At 53.8% G+C, this 18,610-nt stretch overlaps 1 protein-coding gene across 6 annotated transcripts; it reads left to right on the top strand.

The window, feature by feature from the left end:
* Positions 1-2,908: 2,908 nt before the first annotated feature.
* Positions 2,909-18,572, top strand: RTKN (rhotekin). 6 transcript variants are annotated; one of them, XM_004742239.3, is made up of 13 exons: positions 3,477-3,599; positions 5,320-5,736; positions 12,075-12,274; positions 13,971-14,032; positions 14,163-14,216; positions 14,314-14,431; positions 14,636-14,845; positions 15,555-15,649; positions 15,752-15,858; positions 16,100-16,228; positions 16,859-17,027; positions 17,188-17,292; positions 17,878-18,354. In XM_004742239.3, exons 2-13 carry the CDS (start codon positions 5,665-5,667, stop codon positions 18,210-18,212), a joined length of 1,656 nt encoding a protein of 551 aa, XP_004742296.1. In that variant the 5' UTR covers positions 3,477-3,599; positions 5,320-5,664; the 3' UTR covers positions 18,213-18,354. The 6 variants fall into 6 exon arrangements, with proteins under 6 accessions (XP_004742298.1, XP_004742297.1, XP_004742294.1 ...); XM_004742238.3 differs by lacking the exon at positions 3,477-3,599 and adding an exon at positions 4,195-4,961; XM_004742241.3 differs by lacking the exons at positions 5,320-5,736; positions 17,878-18,354 and adding an exon at positions 17,691-17,871 and having other exon boundaries at positions 2,909-3,599.
* The last annotated feature ends 38 nt before the right edge of the window (positions 18,573-18,610 follow it).

Below are 18,610 nucleotides of genomic sequence, written 5' to 3'. Positions count from 1 at the left end.
GATGGAACATGGGAACTTAGGAAGAGATATGCAATAGCTCACGGTTACGTAGCATTTCCACTATACCGATACTATCAATGCAAATCACCTCAAGAGATATAGGAAAACACAGTGAAATAATTAGGAAGTGATGAGTTTTATCGCCTTTGCTTTAATATAATTTATTTCATTGTTTTTAGGTTCGATTTTTAATTAAAGCCGTGCTTTTAACACCTGGGATGCACAGTTCTGAAATATTCAGCAGTTGTCTCTTATGAGCCCGTGTGGGGCTTCCGTACACCATGGCACCAAATGTCTCAGTGTTTTTCTTTTTGATAGTAGGGAAGAAATGCCTTTATTCTTATTTTATTTACCTTATATTATATTTAAGTGGTACAATTAGGAGTGTTCTTTTAAAACTGTTTTTGTGTCTTCAAAAAGGAATTTAATCTTAAAAATAAATAAATCCACAGAACTGTTGACCCTGGTTTCTCCACTCTGTCATGAATGGTGTCAGCTGGCTTCCCTGACCCTAGTCACTAGACCCTAGAAACTTCCTCCAACTGATTTATGCAAAAGGCTGCCAGATTGTAATCTGTAAAATACAAGTCTTCACTGTGCTGCTTCTTTTGCAAAATATTCTGTCACATGGAGTCCAAATTCTCAGGCAGGATTTGAGCTCTGTCTCTCTTCCAAATGCCTTCCATTCTTCCACCTTTTGTCAGGGGCTTCCAAACCCTTCCCCAGAGCCTATGAGCACAGCTGAGGACCTGGGGATAGGACAATGGTTGAGGCTCCAGACCTGCTTCCATCACAGCCGTTGATTCTATTTCACATATTCCAGGTAAGAGTTCATTTGGAAAAACAAAACACCACATTCTGCTGCTAAAAAACAAACAAACAAACAAACAAAAACAAAACAAAACAAAACCCCAGTGTTTGAAATGAACCCTTTTAATCTACCAGCTATTCATCCCAGTCAAGTGCTCTGAAATCTGCATGTTTCCTTGAGGCATTTCCTGTGTTCATTTACTTTACTGATAGTTGACTGGGCACTTCCTTTGTGCCAGACACTGGGCATAAAGCAGTGGACAAGACAGACTGTTCCTCCCTGAGGAGCTTACAGTTAAGAGAAGTGAGGGGCGCCTGGGTGGCTCTGTGGGTTGAGCCGCTGCCTTCGGCTCAGGTCATGATCTCAGGGTCCTGGGATCGAGTCCCGCATCAGGCTCTCTGCTCAGCGGGGAGCCTGCTTCCTTCTCTCTCTCTCTCTCTGCCTGCCTCTCAGTGTACTTGTGATTTCTCTCTGTCAAATAAATAAATAAATAAATCTTTAAAAAAAAAAAAAGAGAAGTGACAACGATATTTGAAGAACTAAATAACAATTCCGGGGGGCCTGGCTGGCTCAGTCAGTGGAGCATGTGACTCTTCATCTAGGGGTCCTGAGTTTGAGCTCTGTGTTGGGGGTAGAGTTTACCAAGAAGGAAGGAAGGAAGGGGAAAAAAGAAACAATGCCTTTCCCCCTCTTCCTCCTCACCCATCCTTTGAAGTTTATCTCAGAGGCCACAGATTTTTGTTTTGTTTCGTTTTTTTTTTGTGTGTGTGTGTGTGCAAATGGTGATTTTATTAAAGCAAGGGAACAGGACCCTGGGGAGAAAAAGCTGCTTCCAGAGTCCACATATTTTATAAAATTTTTTGATCTGCCTTTCCTACAGACCAGAAAAACTCCCTTCTCCATGTGATTTTTCTATGTCAAAGCTGTTTGCTGTTCTTCCTGTCCAGCGTCCATTCCCTCACCTTCTGGTGGTCATACAGGAACAGTTTTAAGAAAACTACCTCTCCCTTCCCTCCTCTCCCAGCTCAGTACATTCCAGCTGGTCTTCAGGAATGGCCAACTGACCCAGGTCTGGTTGACTGGCACAGAGAATCCCCCCCAGCATAGTGACTGGTTCAGGTCAGGCCACCCCTCTGGCTACAAAGGTTGGATAAAAGATCCCAGATGGCCCATAGTAAATCCAAGACATGTATAGGAGGTTCAGGAAGCAGATGCTGTCTTTTCCCCTGAAAAGATATAGACCCGGAATTTTTGGCAATGATGTGCTGTGGAGAGTGAAGGCGACATGGAGCCAAGTAGAACTAGAGGAAGGGAAAAGACCCCATCCTCATGACACGGAATGCCTGGGTCAAGCCACCTCTAGCCTGACCTTGGGACATTTTAGTTCCTTAAAACAATTAATTTCTCCTTTGCATAAGTAATTTAAGTCAGGTTGTGTAGAACACTGAGTAGTTTACCACAGCAGAGCAATTGTCACGTATCTAAAGCTAAAGGTGAGTATTTCTCTGGCTCTGGCCCATCTGCTAGGAAGGAGCTTCACTACTGTCTCGAAAGTGCTCTCCAGAAAGTTCTGGAGTCCCCAGAAGACTCCCCAGTGTGGCCAGCAAGCTAATACTCTGCCATTTCCTTCTCTCTTACTAGGCTTTGTGGAGGTGAGGAGAGCCCCCTTTTCTTCACAAACTGAGTGGTAATCTTGGCCATCCAGCAGCAGCTGAAAAGTAGTCAATACTGAGGTCAATGATCAGCTCACCCTCTTAAGGCGCTTAAGGTCTGGGTCCAGGGAGCTGAGGTCACCTGTGCCCCTCCAAAGACACAAGGCGCTGCACCTGCGTCTTTATCTTCATAGGTCCACTTAAGGGGCTTACACTTAAGGGGCGTTTAAGCCCGCACTGTGCTGGGCATTTTACACCTATTCTCGTATGTAATCCTCATTGCAACCTGAAGGAAGGAGATAATCACTATATCTCCCGTTGAACCGGTGAGAAAAACTGAAGCTCAGAAAGTTCAGTGATTGGGTCGAGGCTCCAAGGTTAATAAGTGACAGAACGGGATTACAAGACGTGTTTAAGCACTGCCCACTAATTGGGTGGATGTGCACGCAGCCGTGCATGGGAAATTTAAAGCGGGAGGGGGATCGAAGAAGGGACATTTGGGATTGCAGGAAGTGAGATGATCACTTCGGAAGCTGCTTAGGGGCGCAACTGGGCGCGGTCCCAGCGTTCTCCCAGAACCGCAGTGTGCCACGCGGCTATTCCTGCGGCCAAGGGATTTTCCGCGCGCGGGGAGTGCGGCTTGCCAGGTGGGGGCGGCTGCTGGGCGGGGCTTCCCTGGGCCCGCCCCTTGCCCAGGTGAGGCGCCGGAGCCTGGGGCGCTACCGGATGGTGCGCCCCCGCAGTGCTCAAGAGGTGTAGGGTGCCTGGCTGTCGGGTTGTCGGGCCAGGCCTGCTTGACGCCCCAGGACTGGCCGGGCCGGCCGGGCCTCTGGCGGGGGTGGAGGAGGGTGCCGCGCCCTGCCCGGCCCAGGTGTCGTCTCCGGGGGCGGAGTTTGGGAACCGGGCAGCGAGAGCTTCCCGGCCGCACCGGCAAGCGGGCGTCGAGAGACAGCGGCGGACGAGACCAGGCGCGGCCAGGCGGCTCTGGGAACGCACCGAGTAGGTAAAGGCGTGAAGCAATCAGCATGTTCTCGCGAAACCACCGGAGCCGGGTCACCGTGGCCAGGGGCTCCGCCCTGGAGATGGAGTTCAAACGCGGCCGCTTCCGACTCAGCCTCTTCAGCGACCCGCCCGAGGTGAGACCCACGTCCCTGCCTTCCCTCCCCTTCCCCGGCTCCCATAGCCCTGCTTGCCGGGGCTCCTCGCCCCAGCCCGCGCCGAGGGGCGGAGATGCCGCGGTGCAGGTACAAACCCGTTGTTGTTGACTTCCCAAGAGAGGCGCGGACCGTCTGAAAGTTCATCGGACCCCTCTCAGAAAGCTTAGACAGTCTGACCAGTTGGGATGACTTGCCTCTGTCTGGAAAAACTCCGGGCTGGCTTCAGTGTAAGGGTCCGCAGACTCGATTCCCAAAACATGCCTGGACCCGGCCTCTCCCGGGCATCCCCCCGCCCCACCCCGCCCCGGCAAAGGGCGGTGGGCAGGTAGGCGGGCCCTAGACCTCTCGGACTCCGCGGCGGCGGCGCCCGCTTCTTCCCCGGCCTCCAGCCCCATCTCACAACCTGTCTCAGCCGCCTGGGATAGCCTTCATCATCAACTGGGCTCCTAGGCCACATCTGACCACTTCGCTGAAGCCCTCCCCAGCTGCTTCTCTGTGCCCCTGAAGGGCTGCGGGGCGGGGGGTGGGGGAGAGTGAGAGAGAGAGAGAGAGAGAGAGAGAGTGTGTGTGTGTGTGTAGGGGGTATCCCTTTTAACGTTTTGGGTTATTTACCACACCAAAACTTTGTAGTCCCGCCTCTAGTCTGACAGGTCCTCCCCCGGCCCACCGCTCTACTCCTCCACCGGGTCCGAGCCCTACCTGTTACTCCTGGTAGAGACTCGGGAGTTGCTGAAAGGTCTGGGACTGAGAGGGCGAGTAGCGACAGCAAAGAGGCTGTCCCTGAGGTCAGCTCTCCTACCCTGCTGGGCCTGGAAAGGGTTAAGTGAGGGGGCCTCCCTCCCGCCCCCTCTCCCCCGGGCCAGGATTCCAGGCCTGGCTTCTGCCCTTTCCCCCCTAGCCTGCCCAGAACAAAGGCCCTTTCACATCCATGTCCCGTGTCCCAGGCCTTTTCTGACTCAGAAGCTAGAGGACCTGGGGAGAGGGGCTCAGTCGGGACTCTTACCAGCAACCGGGTGCTGGGCCAGCGTGGGGGAGGGAGAGGCGAGGCCCGGGGACCAGGAGGAGGGGCCTGTGGGCTGGGGCCGCCCCCGGGACAAATCGGGCCTACCGGGCCAGTGCCGTGGAGCCGGGGCGGAGTCGCAGGGCCCGCCGGCCGCCGAGGGGACTCCGTGGGCCCGGGTTGGAGGAGGGGGGAAGGTGGCAGAGCTGCAGCTGGCTGGGAATCGGGGCTGGTTTCCTGTCTGGAAGGGAAGGGGCCCGCAGAGGGGAGCGGGGGCAGCAGCAGACAGGCACACCCCAGCCTTTCTCCCTCCCACACCTCCCTTCTGCTGGAAAAGCGAGGTAATTGTGAGCCCAGGGTGGGGCGGGCTGGATCAAGGCCCCAAGTTGGAAGAGGTGGCTCTGGGGGTTGGGCCCATTTTACCCCTTTGTCCCGCTCCCTGGGATCACTCTCCCCACAAGTCCTCAGTTCCATCCTCTTATTTCTGAGAGTGAGAACCCCACTCTGAAAGCTGCGACCTCCTGCCAAACCCCACAACTCCATAAAACCTGCCTGAGGCGGCCCCGCCCTGCCCCCTTCCAGCTGTGCCTGCCCCTCACGCCCTCCCGGCACACAGATTCTCTGTCCACCCCGCCAGTGATGTGGGCGGGGGCTGGGGAGGGGCCAGAGTCGGAATGAAAGGGCCTTTTTCTTCCACAGCTGGGAGAACAGCTGCCACCAAAGCAAGACTGGACACTCTGTGCCTAGAGACCCCTCTGCAGCTGGTCTCTCTTCCTGGGACCCTGCTCATTCTCACCTCGCTTTCCTCCCCTCCCATGCCTGGCTCCCACCAGGGCCCTGGAACAGTGGTAGGCAAGGAAGGTTTGTCCCAGCAGCCTGAGGGGTGTGACAGGAGCGCAGAGGGACAGGGGCAGCCTCTGCCCTCCGCCCACTCTTTCAAGACCAGGGGAGCAGCGGGAGGAGGAATTGTGGAGCAGCGTGGAGACTGCCCAGCACCCCCCCTCTGGAGGGGTCCACAGGGGAAGGGACACTGGGGGCACAGAGATGCAGGACAGATTGCACATCCTGGAGGACCTGAATATGCTCTACATTCGGCAGATGGCGCTCAGCTTGGAGGTAACGCCCCCGCCCCCAGGACTCCTCTGCGTGCTACCCAGCATGGGTTTGTGCCCTGCGGGTCCCTGCAGGGGCTGAGGAGGGAGGGGGGCACTGCTCCAAGTGGGGAGAGGGACAGGTGGTTCTGTGTGCCTTGCTTGTTAAGTGCCAACCAGCCTTATGTTGGCAAAAGGGCCTTCACACCTATTTCTGAAAGCTCTGGGGGTGGGGGTGGATTGTGTTTTGGGCCCCAGGGGTCCTTTTAGGTGTGGGAAGAAGAGAAGACTTCAGGGTAAGAGAGGTTTGCAGGAAGGATGTGGCCTTGCTGGAGAAGGGAAGGCGACTCTGACAGGATATAAGGATCTGATGGCCTTGTAGGTGGCAGGGAGCTGTTTATTCATTTATTTATTCTTAAACACTTTTATTGAACACCGCCTATATGCTGAGCTCCTTGTTGACCATGGGATACCTCAGTGAACCATTCAACTGGGAGAATACAATAAACATGTAAACACAGAAATCATCCCCCCAGTGACATGATGATAAAAACAGGGGTGTAACACCCATCAGGTGGGGAAGGCAGCATTCAGCGTGGAGGTCAGAGCAGGCCTCTGTGATGAGATCATGAGCTGAGACCAGAAAGATATGAAGATACGTGGAGACTAGAGGAAGAGCTTTCCAGCTGGAGGGCATAGCAAGGGCAGAGGCTCTTAGATGAGGTTGTGCTCCAGTTCCAGTGTGGCTGGAACACAGGAGTTGGGGCTGAGATCATGGACAGACACCAGATTAAGGCCTTACACAAGGCCTTTTACTCTAGGTGCGATGTTGGCCCACCCAAGGGTTTTAAGCAGGGGAACAACTCATCTAATGTTTTGTTTTGTTTTGTTTTGTTTTGTTTTTAAAGATTTTTATTTATTTATTTGATAGAGATCACAAGTAGGCAGAGAGGCAGGCAGAGAGAGAGGAAGGGAAGTAGGCTCCCTGCTGAGCAGAGAGCCTGATGTCCATCCCAGGATCCTGAGATCATGACCTGAGCTGAAGGCAGAGGCTTTAACCCACTGAGCCACCCAGGCGCCCCTCATCTAATGTTTTAAAATAAGGGCTTCTGTGGCGAATAGGCTAGGCAGGCATGGAGGGAAGGAGAGAGGAGAGTTGACAAGAGAGGTAGCAGAAGACCACCAGATAGGAAGTTGTTATGGCTTTAGGGGAGTGAACCTGGTGCTGTGGTTGGAAGTGCTCATGATAGAGACAGAGAAGGGGGTGGATTTCCGATGACGGTGGTGGATCTGATGGGGCTTGTTGGTGGATGGGCCTCAAGAACTGAACATGGATTTGCCTCATGGCAAAGAAGGAGCTCTGGAATGATTCTCAGGTGTGCCCAAGCTGGGTGGTGTGGCCATTTACTGAGATAGGGGAGGTAAAGGAGGCTGTGGAAGTGACTGCCTGGACAAGGCAAGAGTTTGCTGCTGAGGAAGGTCAGAGGAGGGACTGTAAAGAGTCCAGATCAGGAGTGGAAATTTATTGCCAGTGCACCCCTCTGCCCTGGCGCCCATGCCCTGGACCATAGCAGACACTGCTGGTCAGTCACGGCACTCTTGACCAGCAAGCCCAGACGTGGACTCGCGATTTTTCTCAGCATGTCCCTGGCACAAAGTGTGCGGGTTGTTTCCCTTACAAGGGCACCAGCCAGAGGCAGGAGTCCTAGCCTAGTTTAGGGCTATATCAGGAGGGGACACTTTTGTCTAACTTGTTTGCCTAGAGAGGGTTACTTTTTTCTAATATGCAGAAAGGTGCTCAGCGAGCCCACTGGGACTCTGCTACTACCTATTGTCCTGTAGTAGCACATGGGGTGAAACCTATTCCTCTGCGCTGTCTGCATTACTAGTTACATGTGGCTACTTGAATGTATAATTTAGTTAATTAAAGTGAAATAAACAATTTCTTGGTTGCTCTAGCCATTTCAAGATGGCTATGGAACATTTCCATCACTGCCGGAGATGTAATTGAACAGAGCTGGTCTAGGTATTAAAATGTTTAAATTCAGCATCTTCTCTACTCCCCTGTGCACACCACCCCCCTTCCCCATGTAATTTTTCTTCATGGGAGGCCTGTCTGAGTTCTGGAACAGAGGATGGGGCTTAGATTTCACTTTGGCCACCTCTCCTACCTCCGCTAGGGTACAGGCTGAGGATGCTATGTTCCTTCTCCATCAAACTCAGCAGTCCTCCCTCCGCCCAGTTCCCACTCAAGAAAGAGAGATCCATTGATATTTCAGAGATTGGCCAGAGAGGTAGGTAGTCGTGGCAGAGTAAATCCAAGAACTTTCTGGAGGAAGCAACTTAAACTGCAAGTAAAGGGAAGATGGGAGTGAGAGAAGGGTCGTTCTTAAATATGTGCTGGTCCAAAGTAGTGATTAGACTTTCTCACTTAATTCTCAAACAGTACTATGAAGGAGGTGGGGCACTCCCCAGTTTATAGTCTCCAGAGGCTAAGTTCTCACAGCTAGTCAAATTCCCAAGCCAGGATTTGGATTTAGCCCCAGTGGAGATTCTGAAGGGGACAGAGGTGATGAGAAGCAGAACAGTAAGTCAGGGACTGAAAAGAACTGGGGGGGGGGGGGAGGGGACAGGAAAAGACATCCACGAGGGCCTAATGTGTGCTGGGCTTCTGCCCATGACTCATCCTCCTTCAGCCCCTTGGGCCTTGACCCAAGTCCTGCTGACATCCAACTCTGGGCTCTTTCCCAGGAGAGTAGTGAAAACACTGCCTACATCTGGAGAAAGGGATGTGTGAGTGGGGAGGGGGGACAAGAAGCTATCCCAGGATTGGCAAGATGGGGACAAAGCATAGGGATCTAGAAACAGTGCCAGGATTCCAGAGATGCTCTGCCCAAAGGGTGGGAGCCAGAATTTCTGGGACCCTATCCTCCCTGAAGCTGTGGGAGAGTGGGTCTGGGGCCAGAGTGGGGTGGGAGGTGGTAGCAGAGGTGTTGGGCTCATCCAGGCTGAGCCCAGAGACTTTTCCACCGCTCCAGTTTTTCCAATTTACATACTCCCTTCCCTCCCCTGTGCTCCTGGGCAAGGGGTCACCTTGGAGGGCAACCACAAAGCAGGAGGAGCCTCTGGGCCTCCTGCAGCTCTAGCGGCACCAAGGCCAAAGCCCTATCCAGGGCGACGGGGGAGCTCCGGGAGCAATGTTGCACACAACTGCGTCTCAGGGTTCTGCTGCCCGGAGCCTAGCCCTGCCAGGCGCAGGGAGGAACCGCCTGCGCCGGGGAGCCCCTCAACCTGCTCTCGCGGCAGTTTGGAGCTGATGTCACCAGCGCCCTGAGCGCCACGGCAGGCGGGCGGGAGCCCTTGCAACTCCCCAGACCCAGCGCACTGCCAGCATTGGTGCCTCGAGCGCAATGGACAGGGCTAGGGAAGGATCCGTGAGTGCTGGGGCCCGGGTAAAGAGACTAGCTGGGAGAGGGCTTGAGCACGCTTCTCTGTCCCCTCCCTCCCCCCTTCTCTCATCATTTCCTGGTGTTTGTGGGTGAAGCTGGAAGTAGAATGGGATGGGGGTTGGCAAGCAGGAAAGCTTAGCAGAGGTGGGACCCTGGTGCAGACAGACAGGGCTGGGGGAGTGGGGCGGCAGGAGCTGTGTAGTCTGGGAGGGCTTCCTGGTGGAAGGGGCATTGGGACCTGGTTGGCCTACTTCTGAAGGGTCAGGAAGAGAAACTGTGGGAGGGGGTGATGAAAGTCAGGCCCAGCCCAGTGGTGGCCCAGGAAATAAATTGTGAAGGAGGAGTGTGCAGAGAGGCTGGACAAGGCTTTTGAAAGCAGTAATCTAGGGTGTTCAGGTCTTGGAGACTTGAATGCTGGAGACACAGGGGACAGAATCAAGTGCACAGTGTGAGAGCCGATGTGAGGGTGAAGACAGGTTTTGGGTGATCACGTTCACCCCTCTCTTCCTATCTGGTGCCTTCCCTGGGCTTCCTCTCAAACTAAGCTCACTCTGTCATGCAGTTAGGCTTCCCCCTCCTTTCTGAAGCCTTCCCCATCACCTCAGCCAGAAGCAAACAGGGCTGTCTCCCACGAGTGTGTTTATGCCATGACAAGGCACTTACGGGGCAGCCATTAGTGTCTGCATCTCTCACTGCCCAGCTGGACTTTAAATGTGGGCCCTCGGACAGCATAGGGATGCTCCAAGGTTTGTTGGGTGAATGCTACTTCTGCCAAAGTAGCATTTAAAGAAAGCATCCTCACCATTCATCCACACTATGCGCTGGGCACTGTGCTAAATGCTTTACATTCCTGGCTTACTGAATCCTCGCAGTTCTAGCGTGTGCAACTACTTCCAATCTCATTTTATAGATGGAGAAACCAAGTCTTAGGGAGGTGGAGTAAATTTTAAGTAAGTTTCTTCTCAGCTTCTCAAGACTGGCAGGACTGACTCAGACCCAGATTTATTTTATGTCAAACTGGTGCTCTCGCCCTTCGCTCTCTGCCGAGACCTCCAGGGCTCTTTCTGAGTGAATGTTCCTTAGAACCCTGGTGCCTGTCTCAGTGCCTAAACACTACCTCCCATCCTTATTCACAGCTGTGAATAACACCTGTTTTGCCCCTCACTCCTGATCTCCTGCCCCACCTGCCTCCCCATCCCCAGTCCTTGCCTCTCTCCTCAACTTCCCAAGCTGAGAGGGCCAGCAGGTGGCAGAGCCCCTAATCTGGAGCCTGTACAGGGTTCTGTGAAGTATGGGTGAACGCTGTAGGGGGTATGCTCCTGCACAGATCCCTTGCCAACTAGATGTTCCCCATCACTTGAGTCTTCAGGGTAACCCAGGAGGGTCTTTACTATCTTGTCCATTTTCTTTAGTTGGTGGTTCTTGGCCCTGGCTACACCTCAGAACCATTTGGGGAATTTCCAAAAAAACACACCCACTAAATTCTTAGAGATTCTATTCTGCAAGTCTGAAGTAGAGCCTGATAGTGTGTGTGTGTGTTTGTGTGTGTGTGTGTGTGCACGTGCACGCGCATGTGCATGCCTATGTTTAACTGAAAGGATTTAATTTTTTTTAAAGGTAACACAAGGGGTGCCTGAGGGGCTGAATTGGTTAACTGTCCAGCTCTTGATTCTGGCTCAGGTCATGATCTCAGGGTAATGAGATCGAGCCCCACATTCGGCTCCCGACTGGGTGTGAGCCTGCTGAGATTCTCTCTCCATCTCTGGGGGGGGAAAAAAGGTAACACAATTTCCAGTAGCACAGAAGAAAAGAAGGATATATTTTAAAGTAGTATAAATCTGTTTTCCATTCCTGGCACCCAGGCCTACAGTGTCTGTTTTATATGAAGTGAGAAGAGAGTATCACAGCATGCTACCACTTGTATAACATATATATATATATATATATATATATATATATATATATTTTTTTTTTTTTTTTTTGGAGGGGGGTGAGAGAGAAAGAACCTGTGCAACTGTGCAAGCACAAGCAGGAGGAAGGACAGGGAGAATCCCAAAGCAGACTCCTTGCTGAGCACAGAGCCTGACCCAGTGTTCAATTTCAGAACACTGAGATCATGACCTGAACCAGAATCAAGAGTCAGATGCTTTTCACCGACTGAGCCCCCCTGCGCCCCCTCACTTCATACATTTTGAAGAGTATTTTATATCTACATATATATGTCTACCTAAATCTTTGATGTCTGTAGTATTCCATATTCCACAGGAGTGCGGTGACTTATTTAACCAATGCCTGAGTGAAGGACTTTTTTTTTTTCTTTTGAGATTCATTTGACAGAGAAAAACACATCGAGATAGGGAACACAAGCAGGGGCAGTGGGAGAGGGAGAAGCAGGCTTCCTGCTGAGCAAGGAGCCTGAAGTGGGGCTCGATCCTAGGACTCTGGGATCATGATCTGAACCGAAGGCAGAAGCTTCAGGGACTGAGCCAGCCAGGTTCCCATGAGTGAAGGACTTTTAATCTTGGTGTTTTAAAACAGTGTTAGAATGAATGTGGCTTTGCTTACATGTGTAACTTTATTTGTAGTTAAACTACTTGTAGTTAAACTATTTGTAGATAAACTCCTACTAGATATTGAATAGCTGGATCAGAGGATATGTGAATTTCTAGTTTTCATAGATTTTTCCAAATTGTGCTCAAAACAAGCCAGTGGAATTTATGCTCCTACCATCAAATGCATAAGGACATCTGTATTTTTACAAAGTTTCTCTGGTTATTATTGGGCAGGTGAGGCTGAGTTACCTGAAACATGTTTCTTAGTTTCTTCTGGAACACATCCTGCTTGGGGTCTAGAGCATGCTTCAGCCTGTCCCCAACCAACATTTCCGTCTCATCCTTTCCCCCACTCTGTCTAGGACACAGAGTTGCAGAGAAAGCTAGACCATGAGATCCGGATGAGGGAAGGGGCCTGCAAGCTGCTGGCAGCCTGCTCCCAGAGAGAGCAGGCTCTGGAGGCCACCAAGAGCCTGCTGGTGTGCAACAGCCGCATCCTGAGCTACATGGGCGAGCTGCAGCGGCGGAAGGAGGCGCAGGTGCTGAGGAAGACTGGCCGGCGGTGAGCAAAGGGTAGTGGCCCAGGGTGTGTGTTTGGGGGTGTGGGTCACCCTGAGGATGACGTCCCCACGAAGCCTTGTCAGAGCCTGGGAGACCCCTTGGTGTTTTCTCACCATAATGTGCTGCCCAAAGGTGCACTGGTGAGTAGCTCAGGCTGGGCTCAGGAAAGCAGCGTATCTGGTGAAAGGCTGGCGGGCTGAGGGCTGAGAATGTAAACGTGCTTCTTGCCTAAGTGCTGCCGATGGTCTGAGGGGGCGGGCTGGGTGGCTTCTGGAAAGCTAACTTCCCGAAGTCAGTTCACTGGGTGGCCAGCTGACCACAGATTGACAAGAGCGTACCTGAGGTTCACCAGCACAAGCACTGCTTGAAAAAGGGAATAATAAAACAGTGTTTAAGGGAACACCTCCCTGGTCACATAAATTAGATGTATTTTAAAAGGGGTCAGCTTCCGGATGTGAAACGCCAGCTGCACCGACAGTTCGCGCTGGCGGTCTGACAAAGCTGCAGCCGGATGGCTGAGGTGATGCTCAGCTACAACTAAATGTTGGAGAAAATACCTGGCAAGTTTATCATTCTGAGAACTGGCCACTTGGGTAAACTGATCATTTGGAAAACTGGCTGCTGGCAAAATAAGCCTGCTTGACCCCACAGGGCTGAGTGGGGAGAAAGTGCCAGCTTTCTCTGGCGTGACACCCATCGCAGCTCTGCCGTGAAGGCTGCCACAAGAAGGGGTCACCAGGAGCCCTCCAGAGCCCATCCATGAAGCCCCCAGGGGAAGGCAGATAACCAGCTCTGTGGCTTCCCCACAAAGCTAACGGGCAAGCAGATGGGGGGGGGCAGGTCCTAATGTGAATTTGAGGTCTCCTGAGAGGCAGCCCTCAACAGGCTCTGCCCTGCCAAAGTCCCACCCAGCCTAGGCAGTGTGGGGTGAAGTACACCCCAGATCGCTGACAACTAAATGCTTTGCCCTCACTCAGTGGCACACTGTTTAGCTTAAGGCCTTACTAAATTGCTAATGACATTAGTGACCTTCTGAATTGGGTGGCTGAACTGGCTGTCCACCTGAGGAGAGACACAAACTCAGAGAGTGCTCCTGATGGGTGAAGGGAGAAAGGCCAGGTGTCTGGGCCGCTGCACTGGGGGCCGAGGAACTTGGGGTACTGGGAAGGCTAAGCCTACCTAGGGATGGTAGAGAAGAAATCAAAGCTGAGGAGGAGGGAAGAGAGAGGTTTGTGGCAAATGGAACACAGATGTTCTTCACTTGTGTTCTTGATTTTCCAACCACCCCAGTACTGTCCTACATCGAAGAAGTGATAAGATGGTAAAGCACAGCCTCCCCTATGGTTAAAAAGAAAGCCTGCAAACTTCTCCAGGTCTGGGGTTTAGTGGAGATGAGCCCTTGAAAAGGAGTCTCTCTGCAGGCACCTGTTCCCTCAAGCCTTACTTGTGCCTGGCAGGGGTCTGGGGGAGATGGTCAGAGAGGGTGCTTGGAGGGGGAGGAGCCTGGAGCTTGTACTTCCTGTGAACTAATGTGCCTCTGGTGTCCCCAGGCCTGGTGAACCCCTGGGTTCAAGTGACAGCTCAAACAGTGCCTCAGCCCTGCCCTGTCAGTCTGGCTGGGGACCTGGGGGCTAGGCCCTGGGCTGGAGGCATCTTAGAGCCCTTGAGAACCACAACGGGGTTGGATTTGCCCACAGGCCTTCAGATAGCGGGCCACCTGCTGAGCGCTCCCCTTGCCGAGGCCGTGTCTGCATCTCCGGTAAGAAACACAGCTCTTCCCCATCACTGCCCACCCCACCCTGGCCCCCTAGCTGCTGGCATTCCTTGCCCAACCACATGATCTCCTGCCCTGTCTCAACATCCCTTCCTGCTCCTCCTCTGCTCCTCAGACCTCCGGATTCCACTCATGTGGAAGGACACAGAATATTTCAAGAACAAAGGCGGTGAGTTCCACACATGCTGGGACAAACTGAGGGAGTGACCTGAGGTTGGAGACTCTCGTGGGGCACCGTGCTTACTAGTTTGGGCCTCTGTCCCCAGACCTGCACCGCTGGGCTGTGTTCCTGCTGCTGCAGCTAGGGGAACACATTCAGGACACAGAGATGATCTTGGTGGACAGGACCCTCACAGACATCTCCTTTCAGAACAACGTGCTCTTGTGAGTGCCTTGTCCCTGGGGGCTCCCTCCTTTCTCCAGTCTCCTCCAGTCCTTGGATGGAGCTGCAGGGGAGGAAGGAAGATGGGCCTCACCTGGACAGCTGTCCTGTACTCGCACCACGTCATCCTCCACCCCGCCCACCCCCTCATGCCTCCCTGAACTTCCCCAGGACCAGCCTTCTCTCTTCCGCCCACCCTCCTATAGCACCGAGGCAGGGCCAGATTTTGAACTGCGACTGGAGCTGTACGGAGCCTGCTTGGAAGAGGAGGGGGCCCTGGCTGGAGCCCCCAAGAGGCTTGCCACCAAACTCAGCAGCTCCCTAGGCCGCTCCTCTGGGAGGCGTGTCCGGGCATCACTGGAGAGTGCGTCAGGTTCGGGGAGCAGTCCCATTCTGCTCCCCACCCCAGCTGTGGGGTAAGGCCCTACATGCCCCCACTGCCCTCAGCTGCATATATCCTGGCCTCCGTTGGCCTCTGAGCTGTGTCGAGCATGCAAACCTATTCTGTGCCACTGCCACAGCATGCAGGCCTACATGAATGAGTGGCGGTCACTTGGCTGGGATACACCCTAGCCTGTGCCCTGGAGCCAGCCCCAAGTCAACCAAGAGGACCAGTAGGAATGTAGGTAGAGCTGTTTGGGGGGGCTTGAATTTTTTGCAGCAGCAAATGCATATTATGTGGATAGGACAGAGTGCCCTGGTTGGCACGAAGTAGCCTGGGTCCCGTGGGGTTGCCTGCTGGTGCCTGGAAGCACCCAGAGACACTGGGTCTCTAAGCAGCAGTTGGAGAAGCTCTAGGGCAGTGACTTTGCTACCTTTGGAGACAGATAGGAGGTCAAATTCCAACTCTACCACCTACCAGCTGTGAATTATGGGCAAATTTCTTAACTTCTCTAAGCCTCAGGCTCTCTCATCTATTCGCGAAACAATGCCACCAACCTCCCAAGGCTGTCGTGGGAATACAGTGGGATAACATACGTAAAGCACAGGAAGCACAGGAAGCACAGGACGTGGCACTTAGCAGGAGCTGGGGAAATATCCTTACCCCTGTGGGGGAGGCCAGCTAGTTTTCCTGCAGTCTAGGAGGCCTGGCGCCAGGCTGAGGCCCACTTCTCTGTTGTGTAGTGGTCCTCGTTACCACCTCTTGGCTCACACCACGCTCACCTTGGCGGCAGTGCAGGATGGGTTCCGCACACACGACCTCACCCTCGCTAGCCATGGTGAGTCTGTTGTGGAGGGAGGGGACGCTGGACAGTGAGAAGAGGGGCTGTGGGATGGTCCCTTTCGTTCACCACCCTTACCCTAAACTTCCTATCCCCCAGAGGAGAACCCCGCCTGGCTTCCCCTCTATGGTAGCGTGTGTTGCCGCCTGGTGGCTCAGCCTCTCTGCATGACTCAGCCTACCGCCAGTGGTACCCTCAGGGTGCAGGTGAGGGGCCCTGAGGCGGAGAAGGGAACCTGGAGAAGGCAAAGGACAGCTGGATCATCTAGGCACCGAAGGACTATTGGAAAGTCAAGATCTGGGTGGAGGAAGGAGGGTTATATTATAGCAAGACGACAGGAGGATCAGACACGAGGGTGGGCAGAAAGGAACAGACTCTCAGTGGGGGAATGGGAAGAAGGGTGTTGGGGGTGTGATTCCCCCAGGAAACCTTGAGTCATTTGTGCAGCAAGCTGGGGAGCTGCAGGACTGGGCGCGAGTGCATGGAGTCCTGAAAGGCACAAGCCTCTTCTGTTACCGGCAACCCGAAGACGCAGACACTGGGGAAGAGCCGTTGTTTACTATTGCCATCAACAAGGTGATGGATCCCTTGGTGGTAAAGCTACCAGGTGCCTGGGCCCAGGAGCGTCTCCTTCAGGTCCCAGGAGGGTGGGTGCAGAGAGATGGAAGTCAGGCCTGCTGTTCCTAGCAGCACCGCACCCAGCTTCAGGGCCAGGAGTGTTCTCACCGGGGTCACTGGAAAAGGCTCTTCTCACTAGCGCTAGCCTCTGTCAAGTCCCAGAGGGTCCCATGGCCAGTTTAGGATTTTCATTCTCTTTCTGCCTTTTCTCTCAAATTCCATTCTGCATTTTCTTCCCCCTTTCTTGGCTTTGTCTCCCAACCCAAGTCCAATGACCCCTCTTAATTTCCAAGCCCTTTTGCTAGCTTTCCTGACGACTTTTATGAAAGTACTGAGGGATATTAGGCCTCAGCATTCCTGCCCGCCTCTGTGCCTCCCTCAATCCCGTCTCTGTCTGCTCCTCTTTCCTGAGGGCTCTATCTCACCCCCAGTCCTTTCCTGCTGTTCCTTCCTGCTCTGCTCAATAGGAGGCAGATGAGAGACCCAACCAGCTCTTCCTTCTAAGGCAGGGATGAGCAAGCCTGCCTGGTATCTGTGACCGCTGACTTCTGTGACCAAGGTGAAGACGACCCCTTCCTTCTCCTGCAGGAGACTCGAGTCCGGGCAGGGGAGCCGGACCAGGCTGCAGGCCGGCCCTTGACCCTGAGCATCAGTAACCGGTATGGGGAGGATGAGGTGACACACACCCTTCAGACAGAGAGCCGAGGAGCCCTGCATAGCTGGATGGAGGCTTTGTGGCAGCTTTTCTTTGACATGAGTAAGAGGAGGGGGCTGGTTTGAACCTTTGGGTGGGCTGGGGTTTATTTTTATCAAAAGGCTCTATTTCCAGAAAGTGTGGAAGGGAATGTAGCGGGGGAGGGGAAGGCCTGGCCCTCTCAGTCTTCCTCCTCCCACCCTAGTCATGGCTCTCCCTTCAGGCCAGTGGAAGCAGTGCTGTGATGAAATCATGAAGATTGAAACCCCTGCTCCCCGGAAACCACCCCAAGTCCTGGCCAAACAGGGGTCCTTGTACCATGAGATGGGTGAGTGAAAGGACACTCCGGGAACCTGACGGCAGGTGGGCTTGGGGGCTTCAAGGCAGCCCAGATAATGGGAACAGAGCAAGCAACAGGCTGAGGCAGAGCTCTGGGGACCCAAGGCCCTCTCGGTCCTGTTGTATTTGTTTCTCTTCTCCAGCTCTTCTTAGAGCCATCTCCACCAAAGTTCCAAACCAACCCCCAAAGAGCCGGATTCATTTTATGGATTTCTTTCCTAATTTCTTCTTCTCTGTTTCCCTTTCTGCATGCGGATTCCCGTCTCTTCCTCTGACCCTTCACTTGCTTGGCACTGCTTTCATTTTCCTCCTCTTTTCTTGATTTTTTTTTCACCCACTTCTGCCCACCCCCTCATCTCCATCCCCCCTGCACCCTGTATCCCATAGTCTTATCAGAGCCCATGGCTCCAGGGGGCCCAGGTGAGGGGCTTCTCCTGCAGGATAACACAATCTCAGCTGAGATCCGGGCTTTGCTTTCCTCCTATTACAGTGACAGGTGATGGTCAGGGCTGGGTAGGCCTGGGGCCTAAGTTCTGACTGGCCCCCTCCCCTCAACCCCTTCCTGGTGTCACAGCTATTGAGCCGCTGGATGACATCGCAGCGGTGACAGACATCCTGGCCCAGCGGGAGGGCACAAGGCTGGAGACACCCCCACCCTGGCTAGCAATGTTTACAGAACAGCCTGCCCTGCCTAACCCCTGCTCACCTGCCTCAGTGGCCCCAGCCCCACCTCGGACCCACCCCATGCCCTGGGGGCGACCCCGAACATTCTCCCTGGATGCCGTCCCCCCAGACCACTCCCCTGGGGCTTCCCGCTCCGTTGCCCCTCTCCCCCAGCAGCGATCCCCACGATCCAGAGGCTTCTTCAGCAAAGGCCCACCCCGCACTTGGCTCCAGTCGCCAGTCTGAGAGAGAAAGGTGCTGGCCGCAGGATCTGGCCAGAGGAAGAGACAACCTACAAGCAGCTGGGCTCCGGGTGCGGCGCTGTCGGCAGCAGGTTGGCCAGCTTGGCCTCCCCTTCCTCTGCTGGACTGGGGGTAGGCTGGGGGGTGGGAGCAGAAGCCCCTCCTCAGCTGTGCTTGCCAAGGTGTTGAGGGGCTCCTTCATGGGACTGCCTTGGACCCCCCAAACCCTTCCTGGGAGAAAACTGGAACCAATCCTGCCCTACCTCCCTGCACTAACCAGCTTTGAGGATGGCACTAAAGAGCCTTGGGAGGGAGCGCACCTCCCTGTGACTCTCACATCAAGCATTAAAGTTATTTAACGGCAGCCCTCACCTGGTTCTTGAGGATAGGTTGCCTCTCCAC

This window comes from Mustela putorius, unplaced genomic scaffold, assembly GCF_011764305.1.
Source record: "Mustela putorius furo isolate JIRA1106 unplaced genomic scaffold, ASM1176430v1.1 tig00000281_pilon_pilon_pilon, whole genome shotgun sequence".
NCBI classification, from domain to species: domain Eukaryota; kingdom Metazoa; phylum Chordata; class Mammalia; order Carnivora; family Mustelidae; genus Mustela; species Mustela putorius.
This window is presented reverse-complemented; position numbering and strand designations above follow the sequence as displayed.